This window comes from Carassius carassius, chromosome 14, assembly GCF_963082965.1.
Source record: "Carassius carassius chromosome 14, fCarCar2.1, whole genome shotgun sequence".
Taxonomy (NCBI): Eukaryota; Metazoa; Chordata; class Actinopteri; order Cypriniformes; family Cyprinidae; genus Carassius; species Carassius carassius.
The window spans coordinates 6,267,565-6,288,088 of record NC_081768.1 but is presented as its reverse complement, the minus strand read 5'-3'; the positions used below and the strand labels follow the sequence as shown (position 1 = coordinate 6,288,088).

At 38.2% G+C, this 20,524-nt stretch overlaps 2 protein-coding genes across 2 annotated transcripts in view; one reads left to right on the top strand and one right to left on the bottom strand.

The window, feature by feature from the left end:
* The window catches only part of hpse2 (heparanase 2), a 76,143-nt gene extending 59,985 nt beyond the window's left edge, over positions 1 to 16,158 (top strand). Inside the window, exons 10-12 of the mRNA XM_059565829.1 lie at positions 2,532 to 2,677; positions 9,092 to 9,238; positions 13,873 to 16,158. Of these exons, the coding sequence (XP_059421812.1) occupies positions 2,532 to 2,677; positions 9,092 to 9,238; positions 13,873 to 14,035 (456 nt within the window). The 3' untranslated portion in view covers positions 14,036 to 16,158. The remainder of the gene's footprint in view (positions 1 to 2,531; positions 2,678 to 9,091; positions 9,239 to 13,872) is intronic.
* st3gal7 (ST3 beta-galactoside alpha-2,3-sialyltransferase 7) overlaps positions 1 to 20,524 on the bottom strand; it is a 44,099-nt gene that overhangs the window by 8,564 nt on the left and 15,011 nt on the right. The window lies entirely within an intron of this gene.

The window sequence follows — 20,524 nt, the reverse complement described above, 5'->3', positions numbered from 1 at the left end:
ATATATTCATAGTTTTTCATCTGCTGGGTGAAAGACAATACACCTGTTTACTAATCTGCACAATAAATTTTTTTATTAATATTAAAAACATAAAAAAATCATTGTATTTTTTTTTCTGTTGGGTGAAAGCAATAGCAGACTTCTCTTCAATAATCTCTATATTAATTTTATTCATTTATTATACTTTATAATCGTTATTAGTTTGACTAAGTTATTAGTGCACCTCTCTTCAACAATCAATAGTACACAATAATGCACAATAATATTATTATTGATAATAAATATCTACATGAATTATTCTCAAGATTCAGATTAACAAAGATGTGCTACTGCTTTCACAAATCACTTAAAAGTTGCCCTTACACGTGTATCAGATCAGAATAACAGAGCAACTTGGGCTTTGAATCAGACTAATAGGCAACCACGCCCAACTGCAGCATGCCAAGCAATATTTCAACAGCACAATATCATAGAGGCATGTTTGTGGGCTTGATCTGGGGCCATGGCAATCTCCAGCTTCCTGGTAGAATGTTTTACACTGGCAAAAACCACTCTTTTCTTTTCCTAGAAAATCTTCCCGTCCAGTCTTTTTTGTAATTCCATTTAGTGTCAGTGGTTAGTGTGGTGTGAAATTTACACGCTTCACCTTTAAGTATTATTAAAATGTAGATTCTTATTGCTCTCAGTTGTTTATTGTGTGGTTGAAATTGCTTCGTTTTTGTTGCACACTCTCACGTCAAGTTAACATGTGTCTGTCTCCCATGACAGGACATGGCATTTGCTTATATCCTGTTGGTATTAAAGACAAGTAAGTTTGTCATATCCTTTAATCTCTCAGGGCTTTAGTGGTTTTACTTTAATTTATTCATTATTAAAGTGGTCTCTATGTTATTCAGTCATTATAGCTTCTGCATAATCCTAGTTTTACTGGAAGGGCTGAGAAATGCTTTCTAAGCTAAATAACTGGTATTATCTGCCAACACAGTGTTTTCAACAATAAGAAAGTATAATAAGGGTCTTGAGATTGTTGTCATTTTTGTGTTTGTTGTAGTGGCCTAGTGCACCTGCATCTGCATTACATTAGACTATGCAATATATCAGTATACACCAGTTTGAAACCCTGGAATCTAGACTCTCGTCTCTGGTTCCAGATTGTGCTCATGTTGTTATTTCTGTCTGCAGCACTAATTTGTCGACATTAGCATTTAAAATAAATAAATATATCTTTTTGAAATCAAATTGCTTTCAAACTGAAAATGTGATTGATTCAGAAGCGTCACTGCATCATATCAAATTGCAATATCTGAGATTTGTTTTTTGATGTTTTTATAACACAGTTCTTTGTAAAATTGCAGTTGTAAGAGACCCACCCATTCCGAATCTCTTTTTCCCACTGCCTATAGCAGATGCTGCACAATGTACACTGCCGGACCAAATTAAGTTAAGTTTCCCTGCAAAAGAAGCCTTTAAATGCTGCCATGTGCAGGATTGCATGGGAACTTCCTGATGCACATTTGCTGCTTTGAAACCGTTCAATTAGGTGTTGAATTTAGGAACTGATGAGAGGTATAAGGAGATACCTATTGCAGTCATGCATGTGAAATTCAAGTAGCCATCCATGCAATAAAAATGTATGTAATTATGTAGGAAACAGTTCTCTGGTTACACTAAGCTAGTTCATGTCCAGTTGAAACTCTTATTCATGCAACGAATCTGATGTGATTATGGTTTTACTAGATAGTAGCTTAAATGTGCTGATAAAGTATAGACTGGTTTTTTGACCACAGTAAGGATAATAGCAGGATAATATTTTGGATGCACAATCATGAACATACACGAACACACAAGTTGAAAATTAATGCAGATTTAAAGCAGCATTTTTCAAAGGTACAGTTTGCAAATGCATCTTTATCTGTTTTGTTTTTCCTGTAATAGTGACTGGAAATTTGCTGTCTTCCCCCTGATGGCAGAAAGCAAAAATGACAATGTGTATCTTTCAGTTCTATTAGCCATTTCATTTATGGTCGAGAAGATTTTTTTTGCTTTGTTGTTTCGTAGATTTAACAGGAAAAGCTTCCAAAGAAAGACTATGCTTATATCTCTCCATTCGAGCATCCAAGAAAATGTCTTTCTCAATAAAAGACTGAAGCGCATGTGCATTTCTTTCACAAAAAAAAAGGCAGATATGAGAAACTTATGTTGCGCCTAAAAAAAATGTTCTTTCACTTTTCAAATTAAGCAATCTGCAGCTTTCTTTTTACCAATTCTAAAATTAAAACTCCTTTGAAAGATGGAAGGATGCTGGAATTCATTGGATTTGTGCTGGCAGAGAAATGCCACATCTGTCCAGTGTGTTTAAACCAGAATCATCTTGCATGAATCATGTTTCTTATGCAGAGGTGCACCATGCTAACATGGTTCTATGACAGAATCGCTTGACCTAACATGCGTGTTGACATGGCAGAGCTCCAGTAAAAATGGCTCAGTGATGCTTTTTATTTTATAACGTGTTTTGTGTGTTGGCATTGTAGGATTACTGGTTATCTCTGCTCTTTAAACGTCTGGTGGGCCCGAGGGTGCTTGCGGTGCACGTTGCAGGTCTCCAGAGGAAACCACGCCCTGGACGGGTGATCCGGGACAAACTCCGCATCTATGCGCACTGCACCAGCTTTCACAAGTAGGTTCCCATTAGACTGTCTGATGTAAGATGTACTCATACAAGTACATCAATTCTGTTCCAAAACCTAGTAAGCTGCATTGGTATCTGAGAAAAAAAAACCATAAAATGCATTTTCAGGTCTGTCATAAATGACTAATTATATTTTATGCACGTTATATTTATTGAACATTTTTTAACTTTAACATGAAGCCGAAATTCTCAGGCCATAAAATTCTAGGCCATAAAATCGTTTAAAGAACATTACAAGTTAAAAACCCTTCTGCAGAATAGTAAACAAAAAAGCAGTTTTTCTATAGGAGACAGACTTCTCATATATCTTAATGAGGTATCTTTGAAAATAATCTGTCATTTTGTAAAAAATGAAAAAACTTTCGTGGACAATGTACCAGCTCCTCAAAAGATATCAAACCTGGTTCATCAAACATACTTTGGTTCACCCAAAATTAAAGCCTTGCATCATGTCTGTCTGGAGAGAAATCCAGATTGTTCACAACTGGAGTGAGAGCAGACGTTAATTAAATTTCTCCAAAACCAAAAAAAAAAGAAATATGACCACTCACTGCATTTTTAAATGCTTTCTCCGTCTCATGCAGTTTAAAAATTTGTATAAAATTAAGGAGACATCTTATGTTGTTGCAAGACGAACAGCCTCAGTTGTTACATTCTCCAAACAGGAAGCCAGGATCTTAGCTAGCAATTTAATGTCCATATTAAATATACAGGTGTATTTGAAGAGCAGACTTCGGGAGGTTTAGCTTTCTTAATATAAGAGAAATATTAGCTTCTCTCAGAAATTTAGGAAGCTGTCCAATGTTAAACGAGTGATTTATTAAATTGTGCCCTTCTTTATCAAATTCACAGGACCTGGCACTTTTCCATTCTGCTTCTTTAAAATTGCATCCAGTAATTCCTTAGAGAAGAATGAAAATGCTGAGAAGTATAAATGATTATAACTTCCCTGATTTAATTTTAGTCCTCCTGTTTATCTAAATGTGTTTCTTGTAATAGAGCTATACCAGTCTTCTCTTTTCTGATTTAAAACAAAACCTTCTTCATTTTTATCGTATTATAAATTCCTTTGACATTCCAAGTTGAAATAGCGTTGTCATAGGCCTCACTCAAGAAACAGCTGTATATTAACATCCTTGAACGGTGCAGATAGATAAATGCTGATCTGAGAAAAAAAAAAACACTTTCCATAACTATACTAAAACACATATAACAAAAAATAAGAAACATGGGAACCACCCTTTCAGCCATCTCCCAAGCTTGCTATGAAGAGAGAGACAAACTTGTTTCAAAACGCCATTCTTCTTCTTCACCAAAAGTCATCACACCATAAACCAGGCATCTACAAGGCTGCGCAGTCAGTCTGTTCTTAATACAATGGAAAAGTCTTTCAAAGTCTAGGCATGATCTGCTGTTGAATTACATCATTTCTAAGCAAACTGTCACCTCCTTTGGAGACATAAACTTTTTTGGGGGGAAATCGTGTAGTGTATTCCAGCCTTTATATTTTTAAAGCATTGTTGTGTATTCCAGCCTTTACCGCTGAGGGATAAGTGCCTACTGGTGGGTGCCATCGTGCTCTACTTGTCTTGGAAATTATGAAATTAAACATTGATAGGTTGTGGACGGCAGCCTTGAACCCGGTTTGGAGCGAAGGAGCAATGGGCTCTTTCCAATTTCAATTTGCCCACCCTTGTGTCCAAGTTCTGGTAATCCAGAATAAAATTTTCTAAGAATTTGAAAATGAGCAAATTAGAATCTCCTGTATCCTCAGGTAAGCCAATAATATATATATTGCATCTTTTTCCACAATTATCCAAGGGCCAAATTTGCTAACAGCTTGCACCAGTGCAAACCGTCTTTTGGCATTACAATAGTATTATCAGGATTTACTGAAGACGCGCAGTGAAGAATTAGTGCTGGACATCTGTGGACACAGTTATTTTTGCACCTGACCTTATTAAATACCCATTAGTATTATTTAAGCATTTAAAGCCCAAAAAAAGCACGTCTTGAACTATTTTGCACCTGTGTCAGTAGATCACTCACAGAAGATGAGCATTGGCTCTGCTTTTTTTGCGACTACACTAATTTGTGCTGCGCTTGGTATATTGTGTTAGTCCATATGTAAATGAGATGTTGAGATCAGCGCTGTTTTGAAATTGCTTCTTCGTGCTAATTTGCCCCATTTAGTAAATCTGGCCCCAAGTCGTCTACCTTTTCCGTGAAATCACATATTATTCAGTCCTGAATCTTGGTTTCCTTAGCACTGCAAATAGTTTCAATCACTTCAATTCTGTACAATGCTTTGAATTTTACATGATTGGTTATAAATTGCTTCGAGGACCGTTGAGATATTAACGCCTTAATCGCTAAAACGAGGCTTGCCACTGAGCCACTCCTCTTATTAAATGATACAGAAACTTTTATAGATAACTGAGACTAGCCAGCTCACAAAAACACATGATTATTCTACAACGCCACCTTGGTCCCCCTTTTTAATACAATGTCAGTGTCACAGGATCCTTCAGAAATCATTATAATAATGCTGATCTGCTGCTCAAGAAACATTATTGTCAGTGTTTAAAACTGTAATATTTTTGTAGAAACAGTGATCTTATTGCCTTCCAACGTTTTGAACAAAACTATTTAAATATGGCCCAGACTGCACTTAATACGGCTTCACTTCAAATAGAGATAAACATGGTTTGTTCCGACCACAGTATTTTATGTGGTGGAATAATTGGTGCAGAGAGCATGAAACCACTGTAATTCAATTTCATACAATCAACCATTTTAGTGCTGTTTTGGGTTGCCACTTGATTGCCCAATGTGAAAATTTGCTCCAGAATCAATTTCTTAGAAATCAGTGAAATGTTGTTGACATGTGTTGGGAACATGCTTATGATGTCTTAAACTGCTGTCTAGGTAGGCAGCTTGTTAGATTTTGGAACAGAACTTCTGTGTATATAGCAAGTACATCACCATAACAAGATTGTGTGTGTGTAAATTGTCTTTTTTGTTGTTGTTGTACCTGTAGCATTTTTTTCCACACAGATTCCTGTCATCTGAGTACGTAGCCATAGTGGAGGATTTTAGGGCTTACCTGCTCATTCTCAAACACATAAATTACAGAGTCCAGACAGCCACTCTTTCAGAGTGAGAGCCCATAAAATTTAACAAGTATCAATTGTCAAGTGCGCGGAGTCTCTTTCTGCAGCGTGAGAGGCGCTGAAAGACACCAGAGGCTCAGGCAGGTGAGGGGAGTAGAGCTGCGGGACAAAAGGAAGGTCTGTACCCAGGCCAGATAAAAAGTGCCATCGTTCCCTTTGATGATTATCTATTACCCCAGAATGATGTGAGCGGGACCTGCCGGCTTTTCAGCAGCAGTGTAGGTTTACAGACTACAGATCCCCGTGTCTCAGCTCAGTTACAGCTCTGTGTCTGTGCTGCTACAGGCCCCTGGCTTCAGGATTCCTGCAGGACAGACGATTTTACTGAAAAGACATGTTCATGTGGGAAAGTTGCTCTGAAATGTACTCATAATGTGAAGTACAGTCAACAAAAACATGAAATCTTTTTAATGGCAATGTATCTTTTTAAATGCACTACCGTTAAAATGTTTGCCATCAGGAAGATGTTTTCAACGTTCAAAATTTATTTGGGGGGCAAAACAACATTAATTTAATTTAAATTAATTTGCAATTTAAATTAACCAAATTTATTGTTTAAAAAAACTACTTTTGTTTGTTTTTATTTATTATATTTTAAAATGTAATTGATATCAATGTTGAAAACAGCTGTGGATTTTAGAGTCCTTTAATTAATAGAAAAAGTTCAAAAGAACAGCATTTATTAAAATTATTAGAAATCTTTTGAAACACAAAAATGTCTTTAGTCATTTTTCATTAATTTAATGCACAAATAAATATATATATATATATAATTAATATTCATTTTAAAAATGAATCTTGCTGACCCCAAACTTTTGAATGGTACTGTAGTCAACACAGATATTATCTTTTGTATTTATAATGAAAGCAGTATTTATCTGGCATTAACGGTGAGGATCTAAATTTAGATGACAACATTAAACTGAAGAGAGAAATTTGTTGAACGCAAGTAACAAAAGTAGAAATTTCATAATCTGTATAATTAATTGAGTCAAAAGCTAGCAGCATTTATATATTTTGTTAAATAAAAGATTTATGAATCATGAAAATTAATTATTAAATCACTAGAATGAATAATTTACCACTGAAATGAATCACCGAATCCCTAAAATGAATTGTCGAATCACTTAAATGAATCAGACTATCAAAGGAGACATTTTAAGATTGTTTCTTTTTGCTTGACAGTGAGTGACTTTGCAATATAAGGCTAGTAACTCCCCAACACTGGTTTGTAATTGCATGATTAGGACATTTAAAGCTTTGACATCAAATATGCATTTAAAGCATCTATGAAACTGCACTTGTATTTTCTTCTTTTAGCATCTTAATTTTTAGTCGAGATGTTTTTTTGGTAAGAAGCTATGAGATGTTCTGACTCAATGAGCGAGTGAAGTGACATTCAGCCAAGTATGGTGACCCATACTCAGAATTTGTGCTCTGCATTTAACCCATCCGAAATGCACACACACAGAGCAGTGAACACACACACTGTGAGCACACACCCGGAGCAGTGGGCAGCCATTTATGCTGCGGCGCCCGTGGAGCAGTTGGGGGTTCGATGCCTTGCTCAAGGGCACCTAAGTCATGGTATTGAAGGTGGAGAGAGAACTGTACATGCACACCCCCCACCCACAATTCCTGCCGGCCCGGGACTCGAACTCACAACCTTTCGATTGGGAGTCCAACTCTCTAACCATTAGGCCATGACTTCCCCAATCCAGTTACAGTTCCTGATACATACAGATGACAGAGTTTTGGGCCACGTTCAAAATCTCATCACGTTGTGTCTTATCCATCAAACGGAAACCACCACAAACTGAACAAGTAATCTCTTTAAATGCCATGAATCCCAAAACAGCTGGTCTGCAGCAAAACCTATTCACTAAACGTGTTGCTTTTGCTTTGCCTGTCCAGTGGCAAGGTGGCGTTGACTGTTTTTATTGATGATAGACAGGAAATTTTATTTAAAATAAAAATGTTTTTTATTAAAATGTCAATGTTAAATGTCAACGATCATATTTAATTCTCAGAATTTCCTCTGTGTGAGTGGAAAAGCGAACAATGTTTCAAAGACGGGTTTTTTGCAAGACATTCGGGTCTCGTTCACTCCAGCCTCTTTCAAGTTTTTCGTTCTATTAGTGGTTGAAATGGCCGGTCAGACAAGTCATGGATATGCTTTCAGTATCTTCACTGATCCATCACAACACCCTTATACAAAACAGGCCTCCTTTTCGGTGCTTTGAGTGGTTTCTTCCTGAGGACCATTCGCTGACATCAAACAAAGGATTCCATGTTTACGTTCCCCATGCGAATGCTGGAGAGGCACATTGTTTCAAAGTCTTGGACAATGTTTATCATTTTTCGATCTATTCGTCTGATCTAATGCGCCCTTCTGGAAAATATCTACCCAAGTTACCAAAGTCTATTAAAACTGAGACACCGCACATGTATCACATGACATGAGAGATGTTTTCATTACACAGTCTCGGGTCTGTCTCGTTCCTCAATTTTTTTCTCTTGAACTCTATTCAGTGTGCGCCAAGGTGTAAAGATGCACATGGCCCGGGTTGCTCGCGATTGGTGAGATTACTAACAGGTTTGCCTGACAAAAGCCAAGCTCTGACCGGTGCAGTCGGACTTTTACCACATGTGGTATTCGTGCACTGCAGCTATGTTTTCCTTGCCTTTACCTTAGAATCTTTATTGAATTTTATCATGTTTGCCTAATCGTGTTGCCAGATACTTATCTTCAGTTAATATTCCCTAAAGCTAGCTCTTCAGCAGTATTACCCTGAAAACAAGGAGCAGTACGCTGGAGTCGCTGTAATGTAAGCATGATCATCCAACACATATAAAGCTTGTGTTACCCCAGTGAATTTGGGAGGGGAGCAAATGCTTTTACAGTTGTTATGTGAAAACAATCAGCTTTTACATGACGCAGTACTGGGGCCTCTTTTGCTTATATACAGTACTTTATAATTTGGTTATTGTGTACTGAAATTAGATCACATCAGGGTTTGGACCCTTATAAAATATAACACATTGTCTCTTGTAAAAGGAATTCTGTGAACAGACTCAATGTTTCTGACAGTATTACAGTATGTGAGTGAACAACGTATGTGGAATTACAAATGGTAAATGAGGGGAGTTTGATTCATTTTAGCTGCAACGTATGCCCATATTCTGTCAAATATGTAAAAAAAAATTTTTTTGGATTTGTTTTCTTTAGTCACGATTATGTCAGAGGGTCCATAACCATCTACATCATCAACCTGCATCGGTCACGGAAAAAAATCAAGCTGGCCGGGACATTACGAAATAAAACTGTTCACCAATACCTGTTACAGCCCTTCGGCACAGATGGACTTCACTCCATGTAAGTCAATAATCATCAATGACAGTGATTTACTGACAAAAGGAACATAAAATAATAATGCAAAAACATGTTTAATAAACTCTAGATAAACTATATATATATATATATATATATATATATGTATATATGTATATAATTTCCAGGAGAACTGACAAATACATTTTTATTTTGTTAAATTATATTACTCTTCAAAAAGGTTTCAGGTTGCATTTATTTATATTATATTAAATAAAATGAAATAAAATAACATTTTATAGTATATTTATATTTTAAGTACCACTTTTATTTTAAGAGTGAAATGACATTCCTATTGGTGGAAGAGTTGCATATTATATTATATTATATTATATTATATTATATTATATTATATTATATTATATTATATTATATTTAGAGCTAGGCAAAAATTAATCACATCCAAAATAAAAGTTTTGGTTCATATAATGTGTGTGTGTACAGTACTGTTTGTGTGTGTGTGTGTGTGTGTGTCATTAGAAATGTAATATATTAAGAATTATATCAAATATGCTATTATTATATTGTACTATACAAAATTGTGTTAATTTTAAATTATATGAACTTATTATTAGTTACCTCAGCTTTTCTAAGAAATTGGTTTATGCTTCTGTTCTCGGTTTACTATAATAATCAACATGGAGTGTTGTTGCTTTACTAAACATATTAACTCAGACGGAACAGATAAATCTGGTGCTCTATAACTGTCTACACACACACAGCTGTGCTAACTGTTTTCTGACTAAATATTCAACTCTTCCACAAATGGGGATCCCGTTTCACCAACACTAACCTAATCATGGAAAGGGCAAAACGGAGACCTGGGTCATAAAAACATGGTCTGTTCATCCCCTCAAACTCTTAAATTGGATTTGAGGATTATCTTGTTGGCGCTCTCTTACTTGATAAAGCCAAAGTACAGCTGAAACAAACACGTCTACATCCTCAACTTCTATCTTGACCCTTGTGGACGTTTTCTTTTTGAATTCTTCTTCTGAATGTGTTTTCAGTTATTGTGTTCCATGTTTTCTATCATATAAATGGTGCCAAGTAGATTCTCAGCTAATGTATTTAAAATACAACATTTTGTTGGTCTTGGCAGGTTATTTCTAACGACTTGTTCAACCAACAAGACATTAGTCATGAATGAGAAAGTTCACAAATGTGATCACTTAACAAAGCATATTCGCTGGTCACTAACACCCCATTTGGCTCTGATATGATTCACAGATTGTCTGTATTTTCACTCGGCTGTTAAGAAACACATCATATTCTTCAAAAAACCAGAGAGTGTTCTGTTTCGAGTTTTCCACTAGAAATAATTTGAAGCCAAGAACAAAACATCAAAACGTCCATTAAACATGGACAATCCAATTGATTTAGCGTAATAACATTGTCTTGGTTTATTGATGCTCAATTCAATCTGAGTGTACAGTGAAATGCAGCTTCCTCCAGGGCAGATGTTGGCAATAGTTTTGTCAGCAGCTTTCAGCTTGAATTTCAACCAGTTTTTGCTCTCCTCTCGGTTTTTTCTCGTTTCATTTTAAGGAACTGTGATCCAGAAGGCCACCTCAGTCTGAACTTAGCATCTATTATTGGAAGTTAAGCGAGATACTTTGAAAACATGATCGTGGGGTCGATTGTTGAAACAGAAACTCTTTGAATAAGTCTACGCTTAAATCCCTCCGTCCCGCATCAGGAGAAAAAAATTGAATGAAGGATAGAGAGGAATATTCAGAAGAAGCAGAGAGTAATTACCAGTTATATCACAGCGAGCAATCTATCATAGACCCGTATGAAAACAAACCCATGATCATGTGTGTTTTGATAGACCCATTCCCACGGTTAATAATCATAAACCATCCACTTGCCATGCTCAATACAGTATTTATAGAAATATGACTTGAAACTCGAAAGCCTGTAAATCTGTGGCCATTTTTATTCTGTATCTGTACTTTTTATTATTTTTATTTACATTAAATGCAGTTATATGGTTAATTAGTCTAGTGCTCCTGCCGTATATTGTGTCTGTGCAGTCAGAAATAGTGAAACATGCTGCGTTCTCGTATCTTCAGAAATGCCCACCACTCCATATGGGCTGAATCAGTGTGTTCCAGAGCAAATTCAGTGAGTAACATATACACACAGACTATAAAGTTACTCATGACACATTCCAATGCTTAACTCCTCTGTAACGCATATGCAGGGAAATTAACTGCTCATTTTGTGGGGTCACACTTAAACACTCTCAGACAGACTTGCTCTTTTCAAGGCTAAATTTTCCCTAGTGTTTGGCTGATCTGTCTTTGTCTGTTTTGAATCATATTTCTGTAATTCAAAATGGAAACAAAGAGAGAGAGAGAGAGCTGGCTACACTTACCTGACATTTAACAATTTATGTGTAAATGTATATATAATGTAACGTACTGTATGTATAAAATTATTATTTGAATTGTTTTTTTAATATAAATTAATACTTTGCATTAAATGTATTAAAAGTAATTGTGAAGGCTTTCACATTGTTACAAAAAAGTTGTATTTCAAAGGAATTATGTCACTGAAATATATATATATATATTTATTATTATTATTATTATTATTTATTTATTTATTTATTTATTTATTTATATATAACAAATTTAATATTAGGATGCATTAAATTGTTCAAAAGTGACTTAATAGTGAAGGAATAAATAATTTTTATAAGTATATATACACACACACACACACACACACACACACACATATATATATATATATATATATATATATATATATATATATATATATATATATATATATATATATATATATATATATATATATAATTTTAAAATATAAACCAGTTAAGTTATAATAATATTCCACAAAATTGTATATTTTTGATCAAATGCATTTCTTTTTCAAGACTAAAGGCCCGTTCACACCAAGAACGATAACTATAAAGATAACGATAAAGATATAGTTCTAAAAATCGTTCTCAATATTAAAGAATAGCAGAGTCCACATTATAACGATAAAGGCATAGAGAAACGGTATCGTTGGAATCATTTTCAGAACGATTTTTTTCCAGCTGATGAACGATATAAACATTGACATCCCATCATGAATCCATCCTGCTGTAACGAGCTCGAGGATTTAAAGCGGCAGACGCACGTGCGCTCAGAATAAACAGACGATATCGTTCGCTGGTGTGGACGCTAATATCGTTATCTTTATAGTTATCTTTATAGTTATCGTTCTTGGTGTGAACGGGGTTAAGCCTTTTTTATACATTCTAAAGGCTTCCTCTTTATTTACATTATCACAAAAAAATGTCAGTGTTCACTTCCAAAAAAATCAGTGCATACTGTAGGAACAGATCTACTGTTACCTGATTTTCTTTCTTTAGGCCTTAAAAGCTATTTAATGTACAAGCAGACCTGAAAATGATCTTTTAAATCTAAAACACAGCAGTGTTGAGAACTTCAGAGCTGTACCTTCTCAAACCAGAGCTACTGTGTGATCATGGCTGATGTTTGTGATCTCCCTGTGCCTTGAAGGGTTTGTCCTTTCAGGTCTTTTCATTTCTCAAACACATACCTACATCTGTAGCCAGAGGTCGTTAGAGCTCCAGAACTATCTGGAGACTTTAATTCAATCTGAATTCTATCCAGAGGAAATGCTGATCTTCCTCTGCAGAAGCCCAGAGCGAAACACCACTGACTGTGTTCTTACATACTTCTGTCTGCTTTGAACTCCTGAGCATAAATCCTCCCCGGGGGTAAAGCTGATTGGGAAGATCAAGCATCCCACCTCACCGCTGCATCTGATGCGTGCCGTCACACTGTGCTTCAGAAGGGCTTCAGGCCTAAAGCATTCTCAACTTCCTGATCATTTCAGTCTGTGGAACCATAAGATAAGATGAGGTGATGGGTCGGATCATCCAGACGTCTGCTGGAAGTGTAGAACTATAGGAAATGGTCAGGACGGTTTCTTTCTTTACAAAAGTCTCTCCAAACCAATAATAGTAAATGTGTATATATATATATATATATATAGGGTTTCATGGTTCCCCCCCAAAATAAATACAGCAGCACTGTTCTCAGCACTGATAATAATAATTAGTAGCCTATGTCTTGAGCAGCAAATCAGCATGTTAAAATGATTTCTGAAGGATCATGTGACACTGAGGACTGAAGTGATGACACTGAAAGATTCAGCTTTACAGAAATCAATTAAACGATGAAAATAGAAAACAGTTTAATACTTGAGATATTACAATTTTTACAGTATTTTTATGCAGTAAAGCTGACTAAGTAAATGCAACCTTGGTGAGCAAGAAAGTTTTTTTTTAAATCGTACAAATCCCAAACATTTGTACAGTTGTGTGTGGCATCCAGCTGTTCCAAACACTCTCAAATCGGGTTGTTTGTGTTCTCTATAAGGTCGGTAATGCAGCTGTAGCGCCCCCTAGCGTGGGATCAGAGAATTTACTGTTATTGGAGACTCTTAACTGGGTCCTATAACCAGCTACTTTTGTCTAAAATGATATTTGATTTCAAATGAACTCATTTATATATCTAAAAGCCCATTACAGTTCTCACATTGATATACTGATATAAATCTTTGCTCCGCAGGTCTGTGCAGCTGAACGGAGAGCCCTTGCGTATGGTGGACAATGAGACGTTCCCTGAGCTGAAGCCACGGACACTCAGGGCAGGAAGAACGATAGCCATGCCACCTGTATCCATCGGCTTCTACGTGATCAAGAATATTAACGCCTACGCCTGCCGAAGATAACACACACTGACCAACCTCAGACCATCCTCGTGGCCTTCTCCTCTTTTTATAAGCCCACAGAGACGTGGAAGAGACTCCTTGGTTCAAGCAAGGGTTGCACTGAATGCTTCCAACAACATTTCTCCTCTTTTTTTTTAACCACAAAAAAAGCTTGACTTGTGGAAAGTGAATGTATTTTGGTTGCCCTTTTGTGTTTTTTTGTCACTTTCGGTTGCAGGAGTGTAATGAAGTGCTTCACGGAGAGCTTTGTAATCCGATGTTGAAGACCAGCGTAAGCTATGAACCCAGTGCCAATGTGCGGTTCAGATGCGGTATGACGATTATGAAGTAGATCGATCAGAATCGGACCGGTTTCACATTTTCTGCGGTCATTTTGTGGGAAAATCTGTGCAATGGGTTTGAACATGGTAAAATGTGTTAAACAGATATGACAGCACTACATTCTCATTGGTAGCTAGGAACATTATCAGATCAGCCAAAATATTTGAATGATGAAAATGCACAGGACGCAAGCGACAGCCGTTTCAATTCTCCGGAGTTCTGTGGGTGCGGATTCTGTGTGGGCCTGTCTGTCAGCTTAATGTGATTTAGCCGAGTAGGACGTGTTCCTGGATCAACATCCTTGTTGGTTCTTAAACAACATTCCAGCTTGACAGCCAATCAGATTTTAGGGTTAGATTTAGGGGGCTTGAAAATTGTTCTTTCAACCAATCATTTTAAAGGTAGGTCATGCTTAGGGTTGCAAGTCTTAGAACTATGCTTGCTGTGTCAGGACAGAGAAAGGAGGTTTATCCTGCTAAATCTCATCGTGCAAATAACAGTTTGATCTGAATTACATCTCTTTTGTGTACTTTTTTGGATTCTGAGTTCTAAAGCACACGGCCAAATCTTGACCCGTAAACTTTCTTTTTCATCGCAGGACAGTAAATATAACCTCCTATTTAAAGCCATCTTTATAACTTTTAACACTGACCCATGGCCTAAAAAACAGCTTGCAGTCTTTGGTTCTCTGACCCATTTTTATTTTTTTATTTTTTTTAGTTGCTGCTTTATCATGTCAAACTGTACAATGATGAAGGTACTACAGAAAGATATATAGATATTTACTAAAACATCCTTATATTTTATTGCTAAATTAGAAAGGATTAACATAACACACAATCTTTATGCAATCTTTATCGATTCTCTGAGAAATACTGCCTTATATTTATGATGTTTACATGTTTGATTTCCAATTGCTCAGACTCCTTTGAAGCTGTAAGGAAAGAGCAGGGAGTTTTTGAAGGCATCGTTTTGCTTTATGAAGAACTGTGTATCATAAAGTTGTTGCAGAGCTCAGGAAATTAGCTTGTCCATTAGCGTCATGTTCAAAGCATTTTTTTTTTTTTTTTGCTATAACATTGTGAACCTGAGCTTAGTTTTCCAGATTTCTTCTGCTATATTATTAATACTGGGGCCCTGGAAGGTGACAATTAAGTCACACTTAAAATGTTATTACTTTTACACATTGTATCAGTTCAAGTGGTAGTTATTTTTCAAGCAATATATTTCACAAAATGAAATTTGTCAAGTGATGTAAAAAAAATGGCAAAGACATATTCTGTATCATACATTCTGAAAAATTCCCATTTGGCTTGATATTTTGTCTTTTTTTAATATTTGTTTTTGAAAACATTTTAATTGTCACCAAATTTTGCATATACTTTTAGGGCCACTATAAATCCCATGTACAGCGATTCATTTTTGCTGCTAGCTGCCTTAATTAAAATTAAGCATATGTTTTTGTACAGGTACAAACTTTTTTATATTAATAAATGTACATACAATTGGTTTTCGATTTAAACTGTGTGCTTCCTTGCTCTATAAATATTATTTATATAAATGTATATGTTTGGTTATGAGTGTGTGTGTATATATAAACAGTTGACTTTCGTCCACATTGGCAGATAATTATATTGTACTTTTTGTAAAACAAACAGCAGAGACTGATTTAAATGTTTAGCAATGAAACTGCCCTTTGAATTTCAAATGTATTTCATTGCTCACAGTATGCACATTTGTGTATCACAATGTTTTACATTGTATATTCTTTGGTCACTCAGTCACAATGCAAAAAATAAAAATTAAAAAATAGATATATTTATATAGTGATTCAGCTTTCAAATGGTTTTTGTGAATTCTATAAAAAGTCCCCCCCCCCCCTCCTCTGGCTTGGTTATGACAGCGGTTTGATTTTCTAGGTTCAATAATTCTGTCAGCATCATAGTATTTCCTTAGATTTGGAAGACTCTATTGATTTTAGAGATTTATACGGTCTTTGATTTGTATAATGACACTTTCACAAGCTATTTTTCTCCTTAAATGTGTTTATTGCAAATTTAGAGTTGTTAATATTTTTTTCAGTTAAAGAGCATTATTTTAATATGGAAATGGTTGTCTGAATATTATTTTTTGTCAAAATATATAAATAAAACAATTGGAAAAATGTTTATTTGTGCATTTTTATATGTGCAGTACATTATATAATATATTAATTGCAGTAAATGAAAACAATTCTTTTGTAATTTTACATCTGAAATTTCATTAATTTCTGTTTGACATTTTATTTGGTTTGACGAAAATGCAAAGAACACTATTCATTTTATATTTTATTTTATTATTTATTACAATGTAAGTTAAAGTTAGTGACTACTGATGGTCCTTCTAGTCTACATTTTTCTGTCAATTATAGTTATTCTTAAATTCTAATGTAATTCTTTTATCTGAAATAAATGAAATCTTGGTTCAAAATGTTATTTGGTCTTATATTTAACAAAAACAAAAATGTTAAGAACACTTAATTTTTAATTGAATTTGTATGTTCTTAAAAGTTAGTGACATCTTTGATGGTTTTTGTGTTCCAAATTTCAGTAAATTAAATTTCCTTTTCAGGAACTTGAGCTGCGTCGAGCGCTTTGGGGAATGTCCCTGATGAGACCGACTCTGAATATCCTGTGCAATCTGTCCAACGGAAGGGCGTGACGTCACGGGCAGGGTGACGTAGCGACCAGGAAGCTATAAAAGCACGTGCCGTGCAACTGGCTTCAGCTTCGCGTCTGTCAGCAAGCGTTCTGTGTGTAGAACAGCTCAATATGCCAAAAGTAAAGACAAAGACCAAGCATGTGAGGGGCGAATCCAAGCCATGTTACAGATTGTGTGTTTCTTTCCTGTCCTCGCTACATCACGGGTGGGGATACACACAATTTGTGCGTGGCTTGCCTGTGATCGAAGCACGCTGAGTCGGTTCTCGAGGGGGCCAACTGTCCGCATTGTGAACGATTGCCAATGCGGACGCTTCGATCCCGGAGGGCTCTCTTCGAGGAGGGAGCCTTCACCAGCGTTCCCCGCGGTGCTGGCCCCGCTTCTGCCGAGGCGAGGAGATGGGCCAGTCCTTATCTCCTTTCTCATCTGCCAGATCTGGCGCCCAAACCCTGGGTTCGGAAGCACGCTCGTCGGTTTCTTCCCCTCAGGGTGAGGGATCAGCTCTTCCTCCGAGGAGGTCAATGTGGAGACTGTTGCTGGGGATTCGCCACCCCTGTCGCCCCAATATGAGGAGCTTTTGGAAGTGGTTATGCGCGCAGTCGATAAGTTAAACATCGAATGGCCTGCTGAGAAACATTCTGAGCCGCAGAGAAACAAGTTAGATGAACACTTTCTGTGGCCGAGGCAACCACCTCCACGTCGGAGCCTACCATTCTTTCCCGATCTCCAAGACGAAGTATCAAGATCGTGGAATCATCCATATTCGACCCGACTCTTCGGGCCGATTTACTATACTATGGAAACGTGATGGGGCTGGGAGAGTGGGGTTATAGAGCGGTGCCACAGGTCGAACAGACACTCGCGGGCTATCTGTCGCCCGGGTCGGCATCATCTCTAAAGGCTCCGACATTGCCCACTAAGCCTCTTAGAGTGACATCTTCGCTGATGGGCAAAGGTTATGTGGCAGCAGGTCAGGCTGGGGCTTGCCTTCACACCATGGCAGTCCTGCAAGCATATCAGGCCGACCTGCTGGGAGATATCGACGAGGGGGAGAGGATCAAGTCTGAAGATATTGAAGAGCTTAGAAAGACCGCTGATCTCTCCCTCCGCGCCACTAAAGAGAATCTTTAGTTCTTGAATTAGGGCCCGGTGCTGGGAGCTCTTTGTCGCCATGTAACGCTAGTGACAGACGCGTCCCTCACCGGTTGGGGTGCGGTCATGAGTGGCCACCCTGCCCGCGGTCTTTGGAGTGGTTGCCATCTGACATGGCACATTAATTGCCTAGAGATGCTAGCAGTCTATCGAGCATTGAAACATTTCCTCCCAGACCTGAGAGGTCACCATGTTTTGGTGCGCACCGACAACACATCAGTGATCTCTTATATCAATCACCTATGGGGTCTGCGTTCATGCCCCTTGTACAAGCTGACACACCAGATCCTTCTGTGATCCCAGGGCAAACTCCTCTCGCTCAGAGCAGTGTATATTCCTGGGAGATTGAATGTGGGAGCAGACATACTGTCGAGGCAGGGGCCGAGGCCCAGGGAATGGACACTTCACCCCGAGGTGGTGAAGCAGATATGGGAGTGTTTGGCACAGCCCAGGTGGACCTCTTTGCGACTCAGGAGACATCGCAATGTCCCCTCTGGTTCTCTCTAATTCATCCAGCTCCTCTGGGACTGGACGCTATGGTACAGACCTGGCCGAGGCTTCATCTGTAAGCATTTCCCCCTATCGCTCTGCTCCCGAGAGTTCTGGCGAGAGTACGCCAGGATGGGGTCCGTCTGTTATTAGTTGCCCTGCCCAGGCCGAGTATGGTTCGCAGATCTAATCTCGCTCCTCGACGGCTCTCCGTGGGAGATACCGATCAGGACAGACCTACTCTCACAGGCACAGGGCACGATAATTCACCCTCGCCCGGAGCTGTGGAAACTGTGGGTGTGGCCCCTGAGGGTGCACAGCTCATAGAATCCGGTCTCTCAACTGAGGTTGTTGAGACCCTCCTCCAGTCCAGAGCTCCCTCTACGAGGAAACTGTACGCCCTGAGGTGGAAACTCTTCACCTCATGGTGCAGAGACCGCCAGTACGATCCCGTGTTCTCCCCTGGGATTTGGTTGTGGTTTTAGAGGCTCTTTGTAAAGCTCCATTCGAGCCAATACAAGACATCTCAGATAGACATCTGACGCTTAAAACTGCCTGCCCTGTTACGGGCAATCACCTCGCTAAAGAGAGTTGGAGATCTTCAGGCCCTTTCGGTGGCCCCTACTTACCTAGACTTTGCCATTGGTATGGCCAAAGCATTCTTATACCCTCGAGCGGGTTATGTTCCGAAGGTTCCCTCTGTTACACCACAACCTATTATACTGCTGGCCTTCTGCCCTCCTCCCTTTCGGGAGCCAGACCAGAAAAAGCTAAATTGTATGTGTCCAGTGCGAGCACTGGACGCATACGTCCACAGAGCTGCCCTGTGGAGAAAATCCGACCAATTGCTTGTTTGCCACGGTCCTCCTAAAAAGCGGTCTCCTGCCTCCAAGCAGACTAAGTCGTTGGATAGTCGAGGCTATCAACGTCTCCTATGAGTCCTCTAGTCTTCCCCTTCCTTTGGGTGCCAAGGCTCACTCCACTCGGGGTATGACGGCCTCGAAGGCCTTCTCAGCAGGTGTGTCCCTCTTGGACATCTGCAACGTTGCGAGGTGGTCCACGCCCTCTACATTTGTCAGATTTTATGACCTTGATATGCGAGCCACTACGGGCTCTTCTGTTCTCTCGCCTTAGCTGTGCTCTTCGGATACACACTAGGCAGGCATTTGGAAGTCTGGCAGCGTGGGCACATCGTTCCCCAAAGCGCTCGACGCAGCTTGAGTTCCTGAAAAGAAACGTCTTAAGGTTACGAATGTAACCCTGGTTCCTTGAAGGAACGAGACGCTGCGTTGCAGAGCCATACTCCCGGCACCCCTGCCGGTGCTTGCTTCCCTACTCGAAGCTAAAGCCAGCTGCACGGCATGTGCTTTTATAGCTTCCTGGTCGCTACGTCACCCTGCCCGTGATGTCACGCCCTTCCGTTGGACAGATTGCAAATGATATTCAGAGTCGGTCTCGTCAGGGACGTTCCCCAAAGTGCTCGACGCAGCGTCTTCTTCCTTCAAGGAACCAGGGTTCAATACATTGTATTTGGTTTGATATTTAACAAAGACAAAAATGCTAAGAAAACTATCCATTTTATTTTATTTATTTATTTTTTGCAGTGTACGTTTATGAAAGTTTGGTGGTTCTTGTGGTCTAAATTTAAGTAAGCTTGTCAGACTTTGTGACTCTTGATCATGTGTGAATGTACTTGGCTTCTGTTTATGAAACCAGGCTTTTTTTAGCCTTTAAAAATAATCTGAGCTACAATGGGAATTATAGAATTGTATTTGTACAATATTAGTATTATAATACAAATATGAAAGGAAAACTGAACAAGTACGA